At 37.9% G+C, this 26231-nt stretch overlaps 1 protein-coding gene across 1 annotated transcript in view; it reads left to right on the forward strand.

The window, feature by feature from the left end:
• The window catches only part of LOC129373270 (inactive ubiquitin carboxyl-terminal hydrolase 53-like), a 34871-nt gene extending 9218 nt beyond the window's left edge, over nt 1-25653 (forward strand). Inside the window, exons 2-17 of the mRNA XM_055051125.1 lie at nt 70-698; nt 3313-3405; nt 3958-4092; nt 5663-5773; nt 7077-7159; nt 7337-7421; nt 7639-7785; nt 8847-8996; nt 10914-11085; nt 12579-12725; nt 14162-14308; nt 16757-17684; nt 18191-18258; nt 23185-23248; nt 23344-23969; nt 24599-25653. Of these exons, the coding sequence (XP_054907100.1) occupies nt 555-698; nt 3313-3405; nt 3958-4092; nt 5663-5773; nt 7077-7159; nt 7337-7421; nt 7639-7785; nt 8847-8996; nt 10914-11085; nt 12579-12725; nt 14162-14308; nt 16757-17684; nt 18191-18258; nt 23185-23248; nt 23344-23969; nt 24599-24675 (3177 nt within the window). The 5' untranslated portion in view covers nt 70-554 and the 3' untranslated portion in view covers nt 24676-25653. The remainder of the gene's footprint in view (nt 1-69; nt 699-3312; nt 3406-3957; nt 4093-5662; nt 5774-7076; nt 7160-7336; nt 7422-7638; nt 7786-8846; nt 8997-10913; nt 11086-12578; nt 12726-14161; nt 14309-16756; nt 17685-18190; nt 18259-23184; nt 23249-23343; nt 23970-24598) is intronic.
• Nucleotides 25654-26231: the final 578 nt, after the last annotated feature.

Below are 26231 nucleotides of genomic sequence, written 5' to 3' on the forward strand. Positions count from 1 at the left end.
TAATGAGCTGCACATTGACCTCAGAAAGCTCTCTGGATCTAACTCTCTCTCTTTTTTCTCCCCTCACAGAGTGGACATGTTTTCAGCTTTACCTGGTGAAAACTTCTGCAGTAGACAACTAACTTAAGCCGGAAGTGTGCACCATGATGGCGAACCATCCCTGTTTGAAGGCAGTTTGAAGCTTTGTCCTGCTACTTTAAAGGATGATTGAACTGTTTTTTCTGCATTCAGAAAGTGCATCTTTTCAGAAGAAAAACACAACTTGCCACTAAAGCCTTCCTTATACAAAGACGTGGATTGTAACTTCTTTTTTCCCCCTTTGTACCTTTACTTTGGATGTTACCCTTTTTCTGTTGTTTAAGATTATTAAAGCTGCAGAGTGGGTAAACAGAACTTGTGAGCTGCTGATATTGACTAGAATCTTATGTGTAGTTGGGGAGCTGCAGCAGCTTGTGGAATAACCTAACCTTGGACTATCTGACCCCAGTTACAACCTGCCTTATCCTCGATCTAATTAACTATCCCACCGGTCTGAAAGCAGACTCCACTAACCAATGGCATGGGCCAAGTTCTTCAGGAAGCAGGGGGGCAATCTGGGGAAATCCTACCAGCCAGGGAGCATGATGTCTCTGGCCCCAACCAAGGGACTGCTAAATGAGCCGGGCCAGAACAGCTGCTTCCTCAACAGTGCTGTGCAGGTAGGTGAAACATTCATTGGTACAAAGGAGTATTAGGCAAAAATGTGACTTGTCTGAGAAGTCTGGGCTTTTGGCTTTGGCTGTACTTAGGTTTTCAGTTTGACTGCTGTGGCTTATTCAGTCATCAGAAATGATTTAAAAGCTTTATAATAATTTCAAACTTACAAAATCTAGATTCCCAAATACTCTTGTTTAAATTGGTAAGTTTAAACTAAAATAAAATAATCCTGAAATCAAGACTAGTGAGTTTAAGTTAACAGTTTTATTGTTCAGGAAGAAAAAATAAATGGCAAGTAGAGGTTTGCAGGACCTTAAACATCCAGAGAGGACACAAAAAAGATAGAAATAAATTAATGAATAAAAATAAAATGTAATAACTGAATTTTAATAACTTCCAGCTCTGTATGACTATAGAAACTGACTATAAAACTGATTATAGATGAAAATTTGACATATATAAGTTTACCTATCTATTTGACATATTTTTCCCTTGCATAAAAATTCAAAATCTGAATATCACATTTTCTAAAATTTTGAGCTTACAACTTTTTTATTTATATTTTGATGGTCTTCATGTGAAAAAAAGAACAAACATTGAGTGACAGCAGGCTCTTTTTGTCATTGCAAATGCCATTTTAAAGAGGAAAAAAAACAGTTCGCAGAAAACTCAGATACGTGAGATCAACCAAATGAGTCACACTGCCTGTAATGCAGTTTTGCAATGTCAGACATAAATTTGCTGTAATTTTTAAAAAAGCAAAACAAACAAAAAACTACTTTTGACATGCAGATGATGTGCAAAGTCATGCACAAACAGAACACACCAACAATGGGGAACCTCTGATACCGATCATTTACAGTTAAGCCCCAAATTATTCCTACCTCTGGTAGAATTACTTCTGACCTTAGAGAAGGACTGGGCAACATAGACTTCAAATTGCATTTTGTGGTATTTATTATGTAACAACATAAGTGATTATAAAAGTATATAAAATGTATTTCTCTCTGTTTTGGGGAATAGGTTGTTTGGCTGAAGCAGCATGTCCCTGGCTACTTTAGTTGCTTAGTTGTCACAAAAAATGCACAATAACTGCATTTATTAGTCTTTTTAAAAAGGACATATTTTGCTCCTCTTATGAAACTAATCGTTTAAAAAATAGTAACAGTTAAAACCTTAGCTTTTAGTAACAGACTTTCTGGTTCAATTAAAGTATCTTTAAATCTGCCAGATAACATAATTTTTGTTTTGTCTATGGGTTGTCTCTAAGCACTGAAGTTTTTATGTGGGTAGAGATTTTGATTTTAAGCTGAATATTCTGATTAGTAGATTTTATAGGTTCTGGACTTAATTTGATGATTTACAGTTGAAAATGTATAATACATAAACTGATCAAACTTGCTTGTGATATGTTAAACATTTTTAAATGTAGATGCAGTGTAATTTTTTTTAATTATTATTTTTTTGTGTGGTTTTTGACATAAAGAAAGTATTTGACGGAGTCCTGCGAGAAAACTCAGAGAGAAATCTGGACTAAATAAGAGAAAATCGCAACCCAATCTAGGATGCACTAGCTAAAATCTCATCTCATTCTTATCACCCAGAGTAATTTGGAACAAGCTGGAAACAGGAAGAACATTGTAGTAATGTAGACTAGAAGCCAACAAATAGCAGAATTGAACAGAAACTTTCTATGAAGAATGAACTAACGAGGGGAAGAGGAAAATCTTAAAAATAGACCTCAAGTGGCATAAACTACTGATTCTAACCAAAACTGACACAGAAAACCCTCTCACCAGAATAGTGATATGTGTGTGTATGAAAGGAACCAAGAATCTGACAGAACTGGAAACCATCAGAAAGACAAACTGTTAAAAACCAAGAATCTGAAGACTTGGTTGGTTAGGAATGCCATGAAACTTGCAAGAAGAGGACTTCCTAAAAACTGGCCCGGATGGTCACCTTTCTTGCAGCCCTCAAGTTATTTAGAACCTGGAAAATAGTCAAATAAAATACACTGTTGAAATAAATTATGGAAAAAATGTAAAATTCTGTTATAAAAAGCTGAATGTTTACCCAAATTTTTGTAAGCTTATTTATTTTATTGGTGTCACAGCACCACATGTTCCACCCTCTGACTGTCTTTATTGTAGTGACTTCAGGAGCTTAGTCACCGTCTAAATCTGTCCGAGCTTCCCAGCAGTTTGTGAATGTTCTCCACAGTTGCTTTTGACCACTGGAGCCCTGGCTGGTGAGATGATTCATTGCAGCAGTTATGAGTTAGGTCAGTCTCAAAGAAGACCATGACTCAGAGGCTAAGACGACCCATGAGCTGGTTGGAAATGATCATCGCTTTTGGCTGTATTTCTCTACATGAGATATGATTCTGAGACCTTGGAGACACCACTTTGAATGTCATGCATATAACAAAATATACCCAAGGCTGTTTGGCTCTCTTACATAATAAGATTATTCACAGTCAACAAAAACAAAACTTCTGCTCCTGGTCGTAACAATTTTGTTTGTATTTCTGAGAGTGTTTGCATGATTAGATTGTAGGAAATCCTTGGACTATAAGACTGGAGATTAACCTGCTTCTCTGTTTCCTTTTTGTAGGTCCTGTGGCATCTGGACATCTTCAGACGCAGCTTGAGACAGCTGCCAGGGCATTTCTGTCTGGGAGACTCATGCATTTTTTGTGCACTAAAGGTATGGCATTTTTAGCAACTTCCTAAATAAGCGCAAGCAGCAAAATATCCATGAAGCTTTTTTTTTGTTTTTGTTTTTTTTTTGTTTTGCTGTCATGGTGCATTGTACACCTGGTCACAGAAATTATTATTGTACATTACCTCGCAAAAGTTTTCATACCCCTCAATTAACATGCAATACAAACATCAACGTGTTTTATTGGGATTTTATGAAGTAAACCAACACAAAGTAGAAAACATGATTTGCAGTTAAATATTAGGCCTATTATGTAAAACCATCTTTTAATTCAATCAATTCTGACCAGTTTCTCTGTGTTTAGAGAATAATAGCGTTCACATTTAGTTAGAAGACATAACTAAATGCTGTTTAACTAAAAGTTAAAAAGCATAGAAAAGTTTTCTGCTTTTCTATGCTGCTTTGTGTTTTTCACATTGAATATTTTATTTTATTTTATTTAACAAAAATTTAACAGTATGAATCCAGATACATGAATGCCTGCAAACACAATGTGGCACTGTTTATGTGTGAACCTCTCCTTTCCTCCTTCGTCAGAGCCTTTTCTCCCAGTTCCAGCAGAGTCGGGAGCGCGCCTTGCCTTCTGACAACCTGCGTCACGCCTTGGCAGAGACCTTTAAGGACGAGCAACGCTTCCAGCTGGGCTTTATGGATGATGCCGCAGAGTGCTTTGTAAGTGTTTGTGCGTTATGCTGCCACGCAGTTAGGGCAACTCTCTGCAACAAACTGTTGGGGGAGGTCACTGAAAGAGCTTCTGTCCCCCCTATCCCCTCCCCTCTCAACTTCTTCCACAATAGGACTAAATATCATCTTGACAGGTTATATAAGCATTTTGCTTGTGTTCAGACCACTGCCTTTATTTTTGATATAAAGGTTTTCTTTCGTCTGTTTGTATTAGTTTATATTATTTACAAACTTAGAGTTTTCTATAAACTTCATCACAATGGATTTATAGGGTGACTTTCAAACAGGACAACATGAATTTCTTGTGGACTATAAGTGCCTGGACAGGGCACTGAGCTACACATATGCAAAGTAGTCATTAAATGTGGCAATATGTAGAAATTTTAAGAAATCGGAAACAATAGAAAATTGCAGGATTTGACATCATAATTGACCAAAATGTAAAAGTAATCATTACATGACAATCAATTTAATGGATATGATCCATTCATTTTTTCTTCTGGATTATTTTTTCCCATGCTAACTTAGTTTTAGGTTTAGTAATTTAAATATTTATTTATCTATTGATTACTTACTGACTTAATTTACTTCTATCATGTTTATTTTTCATGTTTTTACCTGTTATTTGCACATGTATTCATATGTGCAAATAATAAGTAATAATATATAGGCCTTTATATTTTTATAAAAATGCCTTTATATTTGCTTTCTATCTAGTTAATTAATTCACTTAATAATTTACTTACTTATTTATGTACTTAGGATTTAGTGATATTATCTTCCCTTTCAGTTTTCTGCTTTTGCTTGTTTTTATTCTAAGAGACCTAAGCAGACATAAGGATGTCATATCTGTGTCTTCTGGACATCTTGTCCCCCAATGTGCAGCACAAAATAGTAAAGCGCAGATGCCACTTTTTAAGTGGCAGCCACCATAGGGGTTAAAAATGTTCTAAACCACAATGTGTCAGGATGTAAAGTTACTCTCCTGATGCATATTTGCAAGCTGCAAGAATATATATCTTTTCCACTATAGACCTTTTCTTTTCTGGGCCTTTGAGAATATCTCAGTACCTGGCTGGTTCTACTTGTGAGCGGGGTTCATTTGTACCTGTCTCCTTCTGTATTCTCCCAAGCTCCCCAGCTTTTGTTCCTGGATTGAATTGCAATTTTCTCACCATATTAGCCCTGAGCGGTGTGACTGCTGCATTGTTTCCTTGTTTTTTTTACTTGCCTTCTATTGTACTCCAGATGAACAGGTTACTTTCAGGCATTTTAAAGTTGTTTCCAAGGATAGTAGGACGTGTGCACATGTTGTTTTGGTTTTACTTGTTCCTTTTTCTATTACTGTGTTATCACATCAATAAAAAACTGATGTTGAGCCTATTCTGTGTAATATCTTGCAAGCCTTTAGTATTTCTTGCACTTTATAGGGCTTGGTAAAAAGACAAAGAATGTGAAGTGCAGCTGCTTGTTTACACCATGACGTTACAGATGTTATTGAAATAACTCCAATTGAGTTTGTTGTTTTATATCTGAGGCATTTCCTTGTCTTTCTTAGGAAAATATACTGGAGAGGATCCACCTGCATATTGTGCCTGAGGAGACAGATGCCTGCACCTCCAACTCTTGTATCACTCATCAAAAGTTTGCTATGTCACTTTATGAGCAGGTCAGTAGGTTTCTTTAAAGTATTTATCAATGTTTTGAGTTTGACTATATTTTTTACCTAGTAGCAATTTACAACAAATACCATCTTAATGCACAGCAAAAAGATCAAATTTATTTATTGTGATATATTTTCAAATCCATACAAAGCAATCATACAGATTCAGATTGAATTATTACAGTGTAATAATATTTTATTGTACAATGTCAAATATAATGTGGTCCATATAAGAAAGCCCTGTTGGTTTCATTAGGTAGTTGACTTCATAGCAATCCCTGATTCTAAACAAGAAGAAACTGAGTCTTTTAAAGAGATGAAACTTTCAGCAGAACCAGGCCTCATCCTACTTTGGGTTGAGAGGAAGGAAAACGGACACAGAAATAAAAGGGAGAGGCACTGGTCTGTCATAATCAGCACAATTATGACTTTTGCAGAGTGTCTCACTGAGGTTGATAATGCAGATGGTGTTGAAACGTGAGTTTAAACTACAAATCTGCTATTGATTGTCACTGGACTAATAAGTTAGACCATATTTACCATATTTAGAGAAAGAAGAATCGCTAAACTGAGATTAAGTGGTTGGTGTCGCTCTGGATCACATCAGGTTTTCTCAGAAATGCTGAGTGAAAACATTCTCCTTAACAGCTCATCAAATGATGGAGGGTACCAGAGAAAACTATGGAGTCCAACATTGTATTGCCAACTGTAAACGCTCACAATTATTCAATATTTTATTATTTAGGTAATTGTCGATCAGTTCTACCATGTAGGGTTTGGCCTTCAGGGTTGATCTGTGGACGGTCTGAACCTTCTTTTAGACAGCAAGTGCACACATACGCTTGCACAGTGCTACATGAATCAGTGCTTGAGACAATGGGAATCCAATCCATCATGTTTTCACACTGGGTCGCCCCTTGTGGATTACAGAGGGTGTTTTATTGTCAGGCTGCACAACGCTGCTGCAGAAGCAGTACCGGATGTGTCACAGATGCTGTACGCATAAATTCCAGCTACGCACAACATGCACACCAGCCTCCTTTGTGGCACTGATGCCCATCACCGACTCTGTTCCTGCCTTAAACAAGCACTGTCTCTACATCTAGCTGATAACACGTTTGATTGGACTCCCTTAACTTTTTGACCCCAAAGCAGCAAATAATACTGAAAGTTAATCACACATTTGGCCATCTGTATACATTTTTAATGGTTTGTTTTTTTTTATTTCCTGCCTACAATAAAATGGTCCTTGGCAGAAGTTATATAAGCTTTCTTTTATTGCCTTTTTGCTCACTGACCTTCTCTTCAGTCTGTGTGCCGTAGCTGTGGGGCGTCGTCGGACCCTCTGCCGTTTACAGAGCTGGTACATTATATTTCCACCACAGCACTCTGGTAAGGGACAGAATATTTAAAGCCCCTTTTTCCTATTAAAAGGAGGTAATAAGAGACCTACAGTGAATAGGATTTACTGCTGCTACATCCTATTCACTATAGATCATATTATGTCTAGTTTTTTTCTATTATGATTTGATAGAAAAAATCTTGTGCTGACGTTTTCTGCTTTCTTAGTCAACAGACGCATCAGCGTCGTGATGAGTCTTTTGGGGAACTGTTGCAAGCAGCAAGTACAATTGGGGACCTTAGAAATTGTCCAGTAAGTTTTTTTTTTTTATTAATTTGGTTTTATAGATTGGTCATTTTGTTGGAAGCTTTTTGTAATCAGTTAAAATGTGATATATATATTTTTATCGTATTCTAAATTGAGGTGCACCTACATATTCACCTACTTGATATGGCTCAGTTTCTGAAATATTCTATACCTGTGGTTTTAATGAGACTGAAATTGTTGTTTTGCTTTTTCTTTCTTTCAGAGCAACTGTGGTCAGAAGATCCGGATCAGACAGGTCCTGATGAACTGCCCAGAAATAGTGACCATTGGCTTTGTGTGGGACTCTGAACAATCGGATCTCACAGAGGAAGTCATCCGCTCGCTGGGGCCAAATCTCAGCCTCTCTGCAGTGAGTCGCCTTTAAGCTGTTGTTTACTTGTAATTTAGTTTCCAGCTAAATTAAAATAGCTCTGTGGGGTCCACCAAAACATCAGGCTTGATTAAAGAATGTACTGTCTTCCATTTACGCAACTACAACGCCTTCTGATAGCTCTAGGGTCAGTTTATTGTAGCGCAATTGGACATTTGTTGGAAATAAAGTGGGGAATTACTTCTGTGGAATTCTGTGCAGCTGCATAAGCAGTTGACGCCCAATGCCCGGCGATCAAACAGTTTGTCAGAAAGACCCTCCTCTCATCTTTCTGTGAGAGAATGCCTGTGAAGTGAACATGAAGGTTCAACATGTTTCACTGAAAGAAAGAAAACGCTCTGAAGCTTGTTTATAGATAAACATTCAGGAATAGGCCCAAATGTGGCCATGTGTTTCCTGATGTCTCCTGTTGGACATTAATTTTGAACTACAAGCTGCAATATGACATAATTTACAAACTAGTCCTCAGTGGCTCTCTTAACATCTACTCTCTGTGTGGTTGAACTTTACAAGCAAAGATCAATCAGCAGAGTTCAGATCAGGACATAGTCCACACATTACATACCAGTTTTCAAAATGATTTCTTAACGGCTCCCTCTTGAGCTGTTAAAAAGCCAAACCATCAGAAGAATTTGTTAGACCCGCCCTCACATTAATCCACCACAAAAGTTTTTATTCATTTGGAACAGTCCATGTGACTTTATTGGGTGTTAAAGCGAGTCCTACGCCTTCTTGATTTGCTTTGAAAGCTCTCCTTTTTTTTAAAGTTTAAGACAGGAAACAGAAAGCGTACTGTTCAGAAAACATGTTTTAGAGAAACTATTCAGCAACACTGTCCTTGTAATGTTTGTGCTACACATGCAGACAATAACCCTTGTTTTAGCAAGAAAAGTAGGGAAGATTGGAGCATAGATGTGAAGGTCTGGTATTGGCCTATAAAAGGGAGGAAGGAACAACAGTTTTAGCTTTATTTCCTGATGACTTCTGCATCAATCACCTGGGTATAAATGTTTTATTTGTGTGTGTGTTTGCGACCGCAGCTCTTCTACAGGGTGACTGACGAGCATGCCAGAAAGGGAGAGCTGCTGCTTGTGGGGATGATCTGCTACTCCAGCCACCACTACTGTGCCTTTGCCTTCCACACCAAATCCTCCAAATGGGTTTTCTTTGATGATGCAACAGTGAAAGAGGTGAGGAGGATACTCGCTGGTCTATTAGACATAGAGGTTGCATACAGAAGAATATACATCAAGGGTTGTTGGACCATAGATATATGGATATATTTTAGTAAAGCCTATTCAATAAAGAATAGTCCAAAAAGACACTGAGATGAAAGGAAACTTGCAGATTTACAAAGCAATTTCTGAACTTGATTCAAAGCTGATACTAGACTTGAATATGCTTCATGGACATTGTCTGCTTGTATAAAATAACTATGTTGCTTGCTTACATTTAACATAAACATCTATGCAGGTATCTAGTAAATCATTAATATAAAGATTCAGCAAGATCATTCCAAGAAAGAAGCCTTGTGTAACAAGACCATCTAACAAATTATCAGAAGATTTATTTTTAAGCTTTAAATAAACCATAACCAAAAAATTCAAGCAGGCCACAATATGCAATTTAAGCACTATTAAATTACATATTGCGGTTTGCTTAAATTTCCACTGTATATACATGAAACAGTGGAGTGCTGGTTCTTAGTAAGGCAAGGATCCTTCGTGTTAAAAAGGGAGAATTGTAGAAAGATATGATATGATATTTTGTGATTATTGCAAGGTTAAAATAGCACCATTAGGCACGGTTTAAATCATTAGTGCCTAATGAGTTGGTGAGCATTGGCCTGGTTGAAAGCAGAGGAGCTCCTCAATTCTTTTATGACTGCATTTAGGATATTAAAGTCTGTGGTGAGGCCTTCAATGGATGCCTGCAATTGTGTTACAGAAAAAGTCTCTGAATACTGAATTATTTATATTGTAAGAAAAAAAAATTTTCCCAGATTTTTTCTCTTTTAATCCATTTTTATGATACAAATGCCATTGTCTCACATCCTGCTCACTATTTTCTCTGGGATGGTGGTGCAGCGGCCGCCTGGCTCTGCATCAATCCATCAGTAGCTTGCGCTGTGTTTGCAAACCTTCCTGAGCGAGATGGAGGAGCTACTGCGCCTTAGCTCCTGCCAAGTACCTGGATCACAGCTCGCCAGCATTCTTATGAGTCCTCAAACAGTTGTCACAGAAAGACTGCGACATTGTCGCCTCGCCATGTTTTTTTTTCTCCCAGCTTCATAAAATAGCTTTTTCTGAAAATTAGGAACGCAGTAAACATTTTTGGAGCTTAAATTAGCCAGGGAGTTTTTATTGTTTCCTTATATTGGCCAGTATAACTGGTGAAATGTTTGCAAACGGAAACTAGTTATTCAGAAATCATTCAGCTGCAGAAATTATTTTACTTTGACAGATAATTACTAAATTAGTTTACAAAATACTGCTGGAATTTAAAAATTCAACAGAATTTACCCCCCAGATCCTCAAGTTTTTAATTTAAAACTTAAAATTTTAACAACTTACAGGGAAGTTATGAATTTGACTGGGACCTAAAATGTGAGCAAATTGGTTTGATCAAAGTAACTGGTGTTTTTTTTTTTTTACTTGACACATTTGCATTTCCAAATTAAGGAACAAATGAAGAATAATTGTACTCTGATTAGTTGCTAATATATTATTTTTACCCAATATAGTTTTTTCTCTTATGAAACACTAATAATTTAGGTTAACATTTTTAGAATTTTATTCTCAAAGATTGTAAAATGGTACTAAATCTATTTTTTCTTCATTTGATAAAATCCCTTTTTAAGTGTGGAGATTCAACAGGAAGATATTGGAAGAGTTTCAATTTCAAGCCAATTTCTTCTCCAAGTGCAGTAACTCTGTGAAAATCCTTTTAAATAATTATATTTTATTCTATAATCAAGCAACCTTGCCTTTGTACCCTTTTTGCCGTACTCAGTTTGGGGTTTTTGCCTAGTATTGTCTCAGTGGATCATATTTATTTAGACTTTAAATCCTTTGCCAATATTTTTGTTTTTCTTTTTTCCACTGCAGATTGGTTCTCGGTGGAAAGATGTGGTCACCAAATGTATTAAAGGTCACTTCCAGCCTCTACTTCTCTTTTACTCCAACCCTGATGGGAGTGCCATCCACACAGAAGATGCCTCGAGACTCAACAGCAGCCACTCACATACCCACAAGACCAATGTTGACGGAGATGCGGCAGGTATAACTTGCTCCCCAGTTTCGTTTTGTTTTTCTCTGCCCTGACTTTATCTATATGTTCTTCTATAAAAACACTTGATTACATCTTGTAAATCCATTTGGCTGTTTTTTTTAACCAGCCTTTGATTTTATTTTCTGTAGATTTACTTGAACAAGTAAATAGAGAAGGTAAAATATTAATATTTCAAGATGTTCCCTCCCTAAATAGTTACATCTATCCAATGATTTTCTCCATTGTCAATCACTTTGTCCATTACTTCTCTCTCTGACCATTCAACTTTCCATTCTCAGTCTATTCTTCAATCTGTCTTTCCTTCAAATCCCATTTTTATGCCTATTGTCCATCCATATATCTATTTGTACATTCTCCTTCAATATTTCCATAATTAATCGTCTGTGGATTTGTCTAGCCTTTTATTTACTGTCCATCAGTTTTTCCATCCATGTGTCCATTATCTTTCTACTTCTATTAATTTTCCGTTGTCCACCCATTCATTCTCTGTATGTCCATTTAGTTTCTCAATATCTGCATGCACTTGTCAGTCGTCACTCAGTCAATCTGTCCATCTGTTCTATTCTTCATTGTCCAGCCATCCCATTTTTGTCCATGTTTTGGGCATTCATTTTTCCATTATCTATTGATCCATCTGTTTTCTGTCCGTATGTCCATTGATTTTCACTGACCTTCTTTTCACCCATCTATTCATCCACTGTGTTGCGGTCATTCTGTTCATTCATCCCAATTTTGGCCCAACGTCAATCCATTCTCCATCTACATGTCCTACATGTTCATCACTTTCTTCAGCTGTCCATTAATCTGTTAATTTGTCCATCCTTTTAATTTTTTGCCTATTGTTGGCCAATCCATTTTTTACATCCATTGGTGGCCTATCCTCTGTCAATCTTTCCTTCTTCAATCTGTTTGTCTCTCTGGTCATTGTCCATCTGTCCAGCCATCTTTTTATCAGTCCATCCATTCCTCCTGCTAGTCTGGTTGTTCTGGTTCCATGAGTAAAACCAACACCTGTACAAACATAGTAAATACATAATAAACTTTGGTGTTAAATCTTTACAGACCCACTTAGATCTCTGGGAAGTTGAATCTTGAAAAGTCTTGAAATCAGACTTGAAAGTGTTTCGCTTTTTAAAATCATATTGGTTACATTTGTAGCCAGATGGTAGTGATGGAAACATATCATCTGCTGGGATTATTTATCCCTGGATTTGTGCAGCCGGGGAGTTTTTTTTTTTTTTTCATCCCCTTTAAAGATCCTCCTCCAACTCTCTGTGCTGGCTGTGCCCCAGCTCCAATCTGTGGCAGCTGCTCAGTGTCCATCAGAGCTGTCAGAACAGCCGGAAAAACTACATGATGATGACTGAAGATACTGTCATTTCAATTCTCATTCAATGCTCAAGGTTGAAGTCTCTATTTTTACTCCTGAACAAAGTAGCGCTGTGAGAAAGTTGAGCTTGACAATGTTTTCTTTCCTCCAGGTGTTGAGTCTCCAAATGCAGCACCCAAGACAATTGAATTGACCAAAGAGAATCTGAAAGCTGTGCTGGACCACGAGCCTCACAAAAAGAAAACCACTTCGACTCTCAGCAGGGGCAGCGGACAGACCAGCGGTGGACGGGGACAAGGTAAAGAAATGAAGCAATTTACGATACTCAAGATGCAGGTTGAATAATGAGAACAAAGAATTAAATAGCAGAGGACAAGAAAATAAATTCACTAACATTTAAGGGAAAACTAGAAGTGTGAACTAGATGAGTCACACTGTTTAGTTTCCGTCCTTTTTCAGTTCATTAAAAGCCTGCCTCGCTGATAAATATTTTTGTCCTCAGATTCTGGCAGCAAGCAGAGATCTGGCATGGCAACCAGGGGTAGTGATAATTAAACATCTTTGCTGTAAAACTAAATCTGACCATGTTTGGAACGCAGAAGGGATTGGGGACTCATGTCGGGGAGAAAGGTCACAAAGACCCGTCATTTCTGCACACATGTAGAGTTTTATTATTATCACAAAGTGTAAAAGAAGAAAATAAATTGCAGGCAGAAGAGCAAGAACTAGTGTTGTTGTTAAGGTCAAGATAAAGCTAATTATTGGAATTTACTAAGAAAGGGAAAACTGAAAGCACAAATTATATTGTTTGGTTTCTGTTCCTTTTTAGTCTTTTAACATTTCTTTTACCACTTTTTGTCTGAGGCTTCTGGCAACAAGTAGAAATTTGCCATTTTAGTCACTGGAAGGTAGGATTATATATCTTTGTAAATCATCTCATTTATTGCTGTAAAATTAAATGTTATTTTGTTATTGTTCTAGATTATTGATTATTGCACTAATATTTTTACTAATTTTTCATTATTATTATTATATAAATGTGTAAAGATTTTTTAACCAGACAGATGTTACAACAGAAATTATGAAATTGATTTTTTACTATTTTAAAACTGTTGAACATGCATCACACTATTTCTGAGGATGAGGACTTAAGAACAAAACAACCATGTAGTGAAGAATTAAGGAAATGGAATGTAGTATGTAGAAAGACACTGAAAGTAAGTATAAAATAAATGATTACAATAGAAATAAAAAATAAATACAAAATGCAGTATTTTGAAGATGAAACCTAAAATAATGTCAAGAACTAAAACATTTCCAAAGGTGTTAGTTATTAAGTAATAAATATATAATACCAATGAAACTGTGTGGAAATAAAAACATTTAATAAATTAATATCAATAAACAGATGGGGTAAAAAAAAAAAAAAAAAAAACTCACAAGCAGTTGTGTCCTGTGTGTCTGGGCCACTTTATCCCTTCAGGCTGCTGGAGACTTGAAAGCATAAAGGTGACAAGCAGGAGGAAGTAGTGATCGCAGATCCTTCTAAGTAATGTGATACTGAAGGATTTCAGCACTGTTGGAATTTTCCACCAGATCCTGCTCAGGGATTTCCTGGTGTTTTTCTTGTCTTCATTTTCAGAATGCAAACAATAAATCATGCTCAAGAAAGTAAAATATGTTGGATACTAAATTTTTTTTGCTGTTTCCTTTGTCGCTTATTTTTATTTTTAGTGAAACGTGAGACCAGTGATCCTAAAGGACGCCTTAGGGATTTGTCCAGAGAAGTTGCCCAGAAAGCGATAGATCTGAGAGGAATGCATCCAGTCAGGAGAGATGCTGACAGAGGTGGTCAGCGGAGGCATGAGCATCGCCACAGAGGTGGGTTTTCTGTAGGAGACTCTGCATGAGAAACATGAGGCGTAGTGGAACAGAAACTGTCCCTTTTCCCTCGTCAAGCCCTTACGTAACTTTCCGTTTTGGAGCAATGTGTCAGAAAGGGGATTAAAACTGCTGACGTCTGTTTGAGCCAGCGTTGATCCTCCATGCTCTCAAACTCCCTTTTTTTCTTTCTCATGTTTACATCAATACTAACAACTCTTACTAAAAACAGAGAACAGCTGAAATTCACAGATGGAAAAATATGCTTAGATCTGATCTATTATTAACTTATATTTTAGGCCTAAGTTTTCTAATGCAATTCACAGCTTGGGTTTGTGTTTTTTTATGAGTGCCTGAATGACTTGATTAATCTCTCTTAATGAAGTGTTTTTATGTGTATGTGGAAGGGGGGATTATGGAGCACAGTTTGCAGCATACATCTAATGCTACATATCATTTGCTCTGGCATCAGTTAGCGACAAGTTGGTGTCACTCATGTGATAAACGGCTCAGCTGAAGGTGACACTAGAGTATCTACAGATTAAAAAAAACTGTTTCTGATCACCATTTGGCCAAGGTTTTGGCCTGCTCGTATAGATTTTACATGATTCCTTTATCTTTTTGAGTATAAATAAGTGACAAAACTTCAATTTCTTTTTTTACCCAACTTTCTTGATTACAAAATGTTTATTTTAAAATGAACTTCAGAAAACTGCTCCTGGATTATTGGAAACTTGCAAAAACTGTAAAATGTTCCAGGTTTTGCAACCGAGTCGTTTGTGCAGTTAAAAACAGTTGCGCCATGCGTCATTTACGTCAGTTACTTTTTCTTCTGTTTGAACACCTACAAAGGCAGAAGTTCTCCATAACATATTTGTTGTTTTTCAGCAAGATCCATGTAAAATACTTAAAGCTTAATGTTTTGAGGGTAAAGGTATAATTTGGACTCCAAAATGATTACCTTCATTTCCTAATCTTGGTCCCTTTAACATGATAAAACAGAACAGCCTTCCTGTTATCTGCAGCAGTGTCTCTGGATGTTTAAGAGGGAGTCTGAATTTCATTTATTATTACTGGCTCCACTTTTCTTATAAATAATGAAATAAATAGCTGAGTTTTCTTTTTTGTTTCAAAAACTTCCAAATCAAAGAGTTATGTTTCCGGAGTGACTTGTTAATTCGTAGCTGTAGTTCGTTCACCCATCAAGACAAAAGCAGATTTTGAGTTCATGTGTTTAAAATCATCCTTATCTCTGCATACTGCTAATAACTTTGAGCCGGCGGCAGAAACTCTTCAACACTTTGTATGTATGTAGAGGGCCAACTTTGAAGTGATTTAGCTCTGGCACACTGTCAGCAAAATGAAGTGATGCAGTCTCCTGCAGGCTTATTTCCAAGGACTGCCAGTTATATAAAGTACTAAATTCAATTTTTGAGCACTAAAACACAAAGCTGGAGTAGATTGATTTTTCTCAGCCACTTAGACGGTTATGCCAATACGACACTGCTGTCAGCATTAGAAAGAAAAATGCTTAAAGATATGTGGGACTTGTCATTTGAACTTGCATAGTCACAAAATGCATAGAGCTACCGTTAAAACCTGTGTTTAAAAGTAGCTGTTGTATTTTAGGCATCACAATATACTAAAACAAGCATACATTTATGCAGAAAAGTATCACTGCATTGACATTTCTAAATGAACTGACTCCCCCCCTCTGTTCACACTCTGCAGAAGAAAATTGACTTCACGTTGACTCAAATTTACACTTTCATTTCATCTGCAAACATAACTAACACCAATTGTTTTATCCTCCTCCTCTGCCTTTATCTTTGTTCTCTCCCTCCTGTGGTCCTTGTTGCAGCTTTTTCATCTTGGTGTTTAAAACTGTGTAGGTCCTCTTTCAATTGGGGCGAGGTTATTTTCTTGATTTTAAAATTTTTTCTGTGAAACATGCAAAACTTGTGATTGTAGTTTTTTTTTGCAAACAAAAGGAGTGTGCCATATGTGAATTTTGTCTTTCTGTTTCCTTTGGAGAATTAGTTTCTCTGCAATAACACCTGTAAGTTTTGAGGGTCTCTTCTCGTATTTTGACATCTAGAGACCTGGTTACATTGCTCAAGTTTATTAATGTTAGAAGAGCTTCATCTTTTTTTACACTGAATCTAGCTTTAATGCCTATGCTCAATGATAAAGAGAAGCGTCCCTACAGCATAATGCTATTGCCACCATGTTTCACAGGGGTTAATTTCACAAAAGTTTACCAATACCTTTGCAAGGCTCTGCACCATACTTTCTTCTATACATTAACTGTGGCAAAGGAAGACTTATTTTCAATGCCATGTTTTTTTTTTGTCTTAATTTATCTGACACATCTGTTTAGAAGTTCATTTTATATTATCATACCATGTAATAATAATGTGCTCTCTCTTGAAATCTTATTTACCTTAGATCCAGCTCATGACAGGACTTACTCCCGCTCCGCCTCCCCTCCAGAGAACGGCTTCAAGCAGTACCTGGAGACTCGGCTGTACAAAAGCCAAGGGAAGGGACCCATCAGGACAGAGCGAGTGCCGCACCTTGGCGGCCGCTCCTCACATGATCCACCTCGCTCCTCTCATGACCCTCCGCACTCTTCTGACCCACCACGTTCACCTCGGTCCTCTCATGACCCTCCGCACTCTTCTGACCCACCACATTCACCTCGGTCCTCTCATGACCCCGCACGGTTACCGCGCTCCTCTCACGACCCGCCACGTTCCCACACCAGGCTTCAAGTGCCGTCCAGCAGTGCCACTTTGAGGAGCGGGCATCAGAGCCGGAGACTGGAGCACCTCGTCAACGGATACGACACGGACAGCAGCCAAGATTCTCGGGACCGAAATGGGAGGAGCAACAACCCCTCCAGCAGAGCGTGGAGGCCCATGCGGGAGGCACTAAACGTGGACAGCGTTTTGAGCAGCGTTGACGATGGGAACGCGGCGATAGAGGATTGTCGGCTCCCCAGCCCACGGAGAAGAACAAACAGTCACTCGCCGTCCCGTGACCATGAGAGGGACAGAGACCTCACGTGGGGGGCATTGGAAGAACGCAAACCGAAGAGCCTGATGACCATCTACGAAGATGAACAGAAGAATGAAACCGGGGGCAGCCGGAGCTCGCTGGACTCGGACAGCCGGGATGGACACAATGACATGGACAGATCAAAGGGCTCGGCTAACCTTAAATTGTACAACGACAACTGGAAGATCCAGAGAACTGAATCTGGATACGAGAGCAGTGACAGGCTGAGCAACGGTTCAGCAAACTTAGACTCCCCTGTTGTTGACGGTCTGTCCTCCAAGGACCTCCGGCCCATACCAGAGCTGCATCTTATGAGGTAACGTCAACCGTCAAGTTTAGTTTTTCTTTTTTTCTAGCCCCAAAACTGACTTCATGTATGAAATACTTCATTCCTGGCACAACACAAAGAATATCTCTAAGAATAGTAAGATCTATTTAAGATAAAATGGCACATTCCCACACCTTGTTATGGTGGGCTGTCATCCAATTGATTATGACACAGGTCCTGTTTGAAGATAATGATTCCCTGTTAACTGACAGGTCCTGGTCCATTCCTACTCCATCACACCTTTAAGTATATAACTTAAAACCATAGAGCTTTAATGTAAACATGTCAGAGTTGTTCACCCTGCTAGCTTGACAGATGTTGCTTTTTCAGCAGATCATTATGTGAAGATAGGTTATGGTTATTTTGGAGTTAATTTGCTTTTTTGTCTTTTCCTTGCATCTCATCTCATTTTAGTGGTTGGTAAAAGTCCAGTGTTTTAGAACATTTAGCAGCTTCCAGACATACATAAATAATGCACGTCCTCTGTATTTTAGGGATCACTTTCCTCCAAGAGGAGATGATGATTTCAGGCCTGATGTGTTATACTCTGAGTTTATTACCGGTAAGTGACTTTCCTTTTGTAAATAACAGCTCAAAACTATAACTGGTGTATTGTTGTATTGGTTCCCTTTAATATAATTAAACATCTTATTTTTTATGTTAATGTCTGTGTAGTAGTACACATAGTGGACATTATCTAAGTTTGTTTTTCCAAATAGTCCCGAGACTCATCATTCTGCACTTTGAATATTAAAATAAAACCATGCTATTATGATCTTTGTAAATTATAAGAATCGATCGGTCTTTGAAAGAACAGCAAAACAAAAAAACAACCAATTAGTTGAATTAGATAGACCATAACAAGACGTTGGAGACAATTTGCAAAGGAAGTGTTTTCTTCTGAAGTGGCAGGATTGTTGGCTTTTCTTGACAGAAGAGTGCAAAAAAGGTTGAGCCCTGAACAATATTTTACAGAAGACAAACATTACTCTGGCTGTGATATAAATAAATGTGTAAATGAAGGAATGATGATGTAAAAGGTTGAAGTATCTCCCTTTCAGCCTGGCTTTGGCTTGACATTGAAGAAAAGCTCTTGTCTATGTTGTAAGAATCTGCAGCGTTAAGATAGCAGAGAGCAGTTTTCTTGATTTATTGTTCCATCGGTAATGTTAAGGTCACAGCCTGAGATTTGGCTCCTTGTGGGCTGGACTTAACCCCTTTACAACCAGAGTCAGCTTTACCATGTGCAACATGCAGCTTAATGTGTACTTGTAGTTTTATTTTAATTTGCTGCTTGCGGTGAAAAATGTCTTCCTCTGGCAGGTAACACCATCATTATTTAGATCTATTAGGTAAAACTGCTGTGAAAATGAGTTTGAAAAACAATCATAGCTGGTAAATAAAGAAACCTAATAAACTGAGCTTAGTATGAATCATGCTGTGGGGATGTTATTTTATCTGGAACATAGAATTCAACTTTATTGTCATTGCACTGTTATATGTACAAAGCAATGAAATGTAGAGTGATTAGACTGGTTTATCTCTGGGACGCATTTTCTCTATACATAGCATATGAACATAGCATATGCATAACATAGCATAACATAGCATATGCACAAAATAAAGAAAGAAATATCAAATTAGCTAAATCCTTAAAAAAAACAACTCACTCATTAAATTTCACAACAGGACTGCTTTGACTTAACCCTGGCAATCAGTGAACTTGTAAAAGGATTCCCAGCTGTGCCCTACCAAGCAGAAAATATCAGGAGTTTACCTGCCAAGACTTAGAACATGACTTCAACAAAGGAAAGTTTCAAAAATACAGCAGTCACTCCATGTTGCTGTTGAATCCACACTTGTTTTATTTTATATATATGTAATTTATATCAGTTAAATATGATTTTACAACTAATATAAGTTGTACAGTCCTAGAAAAACAGAGTCAGCGGGATTTGTGAGGAGCAAAGTGGTGGATACCAGTCAGTTGAGGTTAATTAAGGCCCTTGATTAATGGATAAAAGTGAATTGTTTCAAAGCTTGGTTGTCAATTGGGCAGCAATCCCAAATACAGCAGCAAATGTGCAACAGAATGACTGAAAAACAGAAGCATCAAAAGATTGTGAACATTGAAGGTTCAGACTTCAAATTGAGATGCTATAATGGGACCTTCAGAGAGCTGTGCAGATATGGATCTCTAAAAACCATGTTTTATTAAAGAAGTGGTTCTTAACCTTTTTTGAGGTACCGAACCCACCAGATTCATATGCGCATTCACTGAACCCTCCTTTGGTGATAAATAAAATAGGATTTTTTTCCCAAATTCAAGACATGGGTATATGTTTTTTTACTGGTTACATGCATGAACATTACCTTGTTCAAAGAACAAAACCAACACAGTGCATAAACTCACAACAAATTATGGTATTACTTTATTCTGGCCTATCAAAGAATTTCAGCCCCCCAAAATTATTTTATTTATTTTTGCTATTTCACTAAAATAAATGTGGACTTTTAAAAGACTAAAATTTTTTAATAACTTAATTATGTTTAATTTGAAATTTTATTTGTTTTTTGTCGTTTTGAATCTACACAATACTTTTTTACTTTTCCCCATCTCCATGCAGCTTCAAGAAGTGTTCCCTTAGTTTTGCCAAGAGTTACTCAACTTGACATTGGATATCATGTGGATGGGACGCTGACTCCCGTTCCGTGATGCACGTGAATCCATGTTGTACATACTCGTCCGACCACTTTCTTTTTTTGCTCGACATGTTTAGTATGGATTCAAATATTGAGAAAGAAATAAAGCCATTTCTTACCGAATGGCTTTATTTCAAAGAAGAAACGCACATGAATGAAATAAAACTCGCACAGAACAATATTTGAAGGGATCTGAACTGATTTAGCATTAGCTTCCTCTAAATAATGTGTTGATGTAGTTCTTCATAAACCGATGTTAATGACTAATGTTTTATGGTTAGCGCAACTTACTTTTTAGTTTGTGGTGCCCAGCGTTGGTCGGACCTGTGTTTGGTTAAAATAAAGATAAGATGCTTCTGAAGCTTGTCTGACTCAAATATACTTGCACAGGCCCCCTACAGTCTCTAGAGAATTACTGCAGTATCATCATTCTTTTTTTTTTTTTTTTTTTTTTCAAAGAAAGCCTTACTGCATTTAAGAATATTTGTTAATATTTTTTGCAAACCTGACCTAAAATCCAATTGATGAGGGTCCTGTAAGCTATTTTAAGATCCAGCTGGGATATTTACACCCTACTGCCTGCAAATTGAAATGACAAGCTGCAGTAAATGCGTCCAGAGTCAATTTGGCTGGAGTTCAGCAATGGGGGCAGCATTTTTCAGAGTCACACCAGGACATTATAGAAGTCCATTAAAGTCTGAAATCCTCTCTGGTAGCACATTCATATGGGCGGGCAGCTGTCAGTTTACATTTTTACCACACATATCCATTCTTGTGATGGATATAACTATGGCCCTGCATAGATACTTTGTAGACTTTCAGGTTTTTTTTCTTTACTTTTTGGGGAATTTTTTTGGTATGAAAAGTAACATTTAAATAGACTTCAAAACTGTACTTTAGGACTTTGTGATTGGATTTCTCCCTCTTTATCTTCAAAAGGTCCATCTTTATCAAACAGAAGTAGCTTTTCTTTGGTCCTTTTCAAATCCTATTTAGCATCTTGGCATGATCCTTTCCAGCTATAACAGGAATGTTGGGAAGGGAGGAATTTACGGCACACCACTTACTGAAGTTTCAGATCCTAATTGCTCCAGAAACACAGCTTAATCCATGCAATTGGAGTGCATAGAGGGTTTCCCAGCAGGACATCCAGAGTACATCTGTTTCGCTGGCATCTGCCGCTCTAGTTGTAATACCAAAGTGGAAAAAGTTTTTTTTTTTTCTTCGTGTCAAAAAAATACCAAACTAATAAAACTGGCCAATGTTAGAGTTGAAGACGTTTTTTGTAAATGAGTTGTGGTTTTAACAGAGTTGTTTTCTCCTGAAAGCATTTCACTAGAAAAGGTGGATGTGATCATGAAGACACAGGGAGTTTCCAAAGCGAACACACTTACACTCTCATCCCTCTTTGTTATTTTTGAGAATCTTATTGTAACAGTGGATTGCCAACTCTCCAGATCAAGGGCATCAAAATGTAAAATGCCCACATGGACTTAGTGGCTTAAAAATGCAATAGTGTGGAGGGGATCTAAAGTCTGGGAGTCTGACCCTGGCGTAATTGCATGCCAGCACAAAGGATTTAGCCACTAATGCTTTGGAGAGAGAGCGAGAGTGGAGGAGGAGGAGGGAAAGAGGGGGTTATGCTGACACATCACAGATGGTCCTCACTCACTCCTACTTGTCCTGTTAGTCAGCTGTTGTCTGTCTCCAGTCCCTTAAATCACACCCACCATACTAACTTGGCTTGACTCGAGCACCACCAGCATCCCCTCCCCACCAATCCATAGACTGGTTTCTAAATTTGTTTTTTTTTTTTTCCGGAAAGTTGAAGGAAGTTCACCCTTTCAGCCTCTCCATGTTAACCTGCAGCAACCATGGGATTTAATGTATTTTATGTGTTAGATGCATTCAAAGTAGTAAATAGTCATAAAGTGAAAGGAGACCTATTCATCCTTTTTAACTTTTTTTTTTTGCATAAAAAATTGACAGACACACTTCAAAAGCCTGACAGGACTTGATGTTTCACAAAATCTTCTTCATTCTATCAACACCCATGTAACGGGTGCCAACATGCATAACAGGAAACCATGTGTCGTCAGTTGAAGCCACTGATGTATCATCATGGTGGCGGCTTTATTTCTGGGCGGGGGTGGGATATTTTTATTTTTTTACTTTATATCTTTTGGTATATTTATAGATAAATATTTTGTGTGCCGTTATTGTTAGTTTTTTTATGAGTTTCTACATGAACAAAGACAATTACCTCAAAAGACTTACGGCTGTACTTGTCGTTATGGGTGGTTGCTGCAATACGTTTTCTCATTGGGGCTGAATACTAAAACAATTTTAAAGTTTTTGGTTGTAATGCAACAAAATGGTAAAGATTCCACTGGTAAAGATGCTTGCAAAGCATCATACAAGTCATTATAGCACAAGCTTGACCCTGAAAGTATACTTTTTCTCCTTGATTTGTGTCTCTTAGTTTCTGTTTGAGTTCATTCTGGGTCAGTTCTGCTTTTAGGACCTGTTGGCCTGGACTGACTGGGCCTGCACATTAACTCACATTCCCTCCTTTGAAGGGCCATGTACTTTGGCTCCATCAGACAGTCAGAGTGGTACACAGGGGGCCTGAGGGCGCTCTGCCAGACTAGCTGGTTTGATTCTTTCTCTCCCGGCACCAGGCAGAGCGGGCCTCACCATGACCCCTGTTGGATAACATGTCTTTGCTGACAGGCTGAAATAAACGAACAGAAACAGTCACACATTACTTGTTTTTTCTATTCAGAACAAGGAAGAAAATCCCTTGAACTACAAAATGTCAACTTCCTCACTGGTCGACCCATCGAAAGGTAGCAAACATTTCTTGAAGTTTTATGGTGTCAAAAACATGTTTTTGACAAATTCAAGACTAATACTGGGGTTTTTATTTTTTGTATATTACCAGAAAAAGAGCCTTCCGATATACGCCTGGAATCCCAGAAAAGAACAATGGCCTGGATAGTGAGCAAGAGGAAAATCTGGACGGCAGCCCTGCGAGCCCCGTCCCTCCTTATTCTCTGAAGACCAGCAGTTCTGAGTGGAACAGCTCGGATGACCTCACCGGACCCCTCTCTGAGCAAGACGAGTCTGGCCACACAAACTCTCTGCACAGCTATCATCCACCACTAGCTCCCAAACCCATCCTGAATGGCATCTGCCCCCGCAACCAGCCCAAAAGCGGACTGCCTGTTCTCCGGCGATGGATCGAGACGCCAGTCGAGCACAGACTTTCCTCTGACGCCAGTTCTAAGTCAGGGTCTTCAGACCAGGAGAGGAACGACCTGTCAGCTAGTGAGAGCGAAGACAGATTACCCAGTCCAAAACCCAGACTGGATGATGACGGTGCAGACTCCCTATCCTCCCTCACAGACATGGTCCTCCCAACCACTTTCTTTTCTGTGGACAGTTGCATGACAGATACTTACCGGGCCAAATACCACAGGAAACCGGGCTTGTACAGGAGAGCAGAGGACCACACCTCATCGGGGGAGAGTGACGCAGAAGGAAGGGGTCACAATACAACAGAATCAGGTACAGAGCGTAGGAAACTGCAACTCCAGTCCTCGAGTACAACTTCTGGATGCATCCTTGCTTCAACACAACTGAACAAAATAAGTGATTAGTGACCAGGCTTTTGCAGAACTTCCGTAAATGCTAAGGAAGTAATTCAGCCTTTTGCTTCAGGTGTGTTGCAGCAGAGTTGCACTTGAAAATTGAAATTAGTCTTTAAAACTGTATTTTGCTGTCAGCCATGCCTCGAACTGATGTGAGATTTCATAAATGAAGCTGCCATTTTGAACCACAACAGATGTGTTTTGTTTGCACCTTTGCAGTACTTGTAGGCTTTGGCCAACTAGTCAAAACTGGCTAAGCCTGACATAGGCTGACTTTTGCAGACTCATCATTACATTCAAACACTCATCCTCCCACAATCCATTTAGAAATCATAAAGATGGCCAGAGAATGCCTATGTCCTCCATTGAAATGTTTTTTGAATTGGCTTTAATTCTTTACAGGGAAACTGTTCTAATGTTTAATTTTTAGATTTTTATCTGTGAAATTGGTTACATAAATAAAATGTACTACTTGAGGATAGTTCTACTGGAGACATTCCACATTAATCTGTTTGAACAATTTCTCTTCATTTTTTCTTTCTGTAGGCTTCTCTATAACTAAGACTACTGCAAAGTGGAACCCAGTTACTCCCAAATTCCTGGATGAGCACGGTTTCCTATGATCGAACAATGAACTCGAATGTTCCTGCAACCGGATGCTGAATGGACTGACTGTTACACCAACTCTTTCTGTGGAACGTGTGGTTCCTCTCAGTGCGCTTGATGTAGCAAAACAGAATGCCAAAGAGATTAGAGAAAGGAAGGTGATTGTCTTTATTTTGTGAATTTGCAAAAAAGAGCACTAGAAGGGTACAATACGTCCTGAAAACTTTGCTGTTTGTCTGGAGGATTAGACCGGTGAAGAATGTGTCAGATTAAGTCACTTTAACAAACAAGATTAGAAAACAAATCACTCTTAAGATGTATCATGTTTCTCCTTGTTCTGTCTAGATTTTGTGGAAGCTATTATTTAACTACACCCATTGTAGCGTTCATGAGGCAGTTGCCCCAGACCTCCCTTTTTCTGATGTTCAGAGGTTCTCGTTTCTGTTTGAGAGATATTTGCATGGTTGTTTTCGGGGAACATGAAGAAAGACTATTTTCCAGACGTCTGTGTACTTAAGTAACTCAACCATCTTGGAGGGGAGGCTTTTGGTTTGAAAAGATCTTTCACTAATGCCAGTGAAGGGGAAAACAAATTAGGAGGCAATTTGTGATTATGATAAATAGAATATTGAGATTGACATCTGTACAGCACATCCTTCTAGCTTATTTTAAATGTGTATTAACTTTTATTCTGTTTTGTATTTGTTTTCCATTGTTCTTGAACACTGTTTATGTGCATGGGCAGTTTAACAGTGAAGGCTTAATTCTTTTTAAGGGAGGTTAAGAATAAAGTGTTGCAACTGTCTTTCCTTTCTGTTTGGAAACATATATATAAAATTTCAGTCTAATGCACAGTGCCTTTAGTATTTTTCTATGTCGAGATTAAATGATAAAGATTTGATTTGTACAGCTCTTTGATTTGAAAGATTTTTTTGTAACATTTAATTTTATTTTTTATTAACTGATGTCTAAATAAACAGCTTTATTCAACCAGATCTATATGCATCACCTGTGGTCATATTTCACGTTGGAGCAGAAGTACTGATTCGTCTGACACGATGCTGTAAAAAGTGGTTTGCCGCCATCTGCTGGTCAAACCGTCATCTTCCTCCTGCAGTCTACCAACTTGCAAGTCCTGTATGTGAAGAAGGGAGCAGGTATGTTATTTTGCTTACAAGCAAAAAGTTATCTGTATTTTGTTTTAAAAGTTGAGCAACCAATTGCCATGTATTGAAATATTTTAAGTCAGTTTCTTAAATTAAGCTTCTTTTTAAAAAAAAATAATTTCAGACTAAGTTTTGGAGAAAATATTAAAAGCTGAATTGATTCATTGGTTTCCTGTTGTCTAAGCTCAGCAACCCCAACAAGTTTGGAGACTTTCTGGGTTTTCTTTGAGAACTTTTCAGAATTAGGGGGGAAAAAAACAACAACAAAGGAAGATGTCTGCTATTTGAAAACATAAACTTTGAACTTGAGGGGTATGTAATTCAACCAAGAATAAACCACACTTATGGAGAACAGTTCTGTGGGCTTTCTCCAATTATTTGTAAATGTCTGATTTTTATGAAAGTAA

This window comes from Poeciliopsis prolifica, unplaced genomic scaffold, assembly GCF_027474105.1.
Source record: "Poeciliopsis prolifica strain line A6 unplaced genomic scaffold, Auburn_PproV2 SCAFFOLD032, whole genome shotgun sequence".
NCBI classification, from domain to species: Eukaryota; Metazoa; Chordata; class Actinopteri; order Cyprinodontiformes; family Poeciliidae; genus Poeciliopsis; species Poeciliopsis prolifica.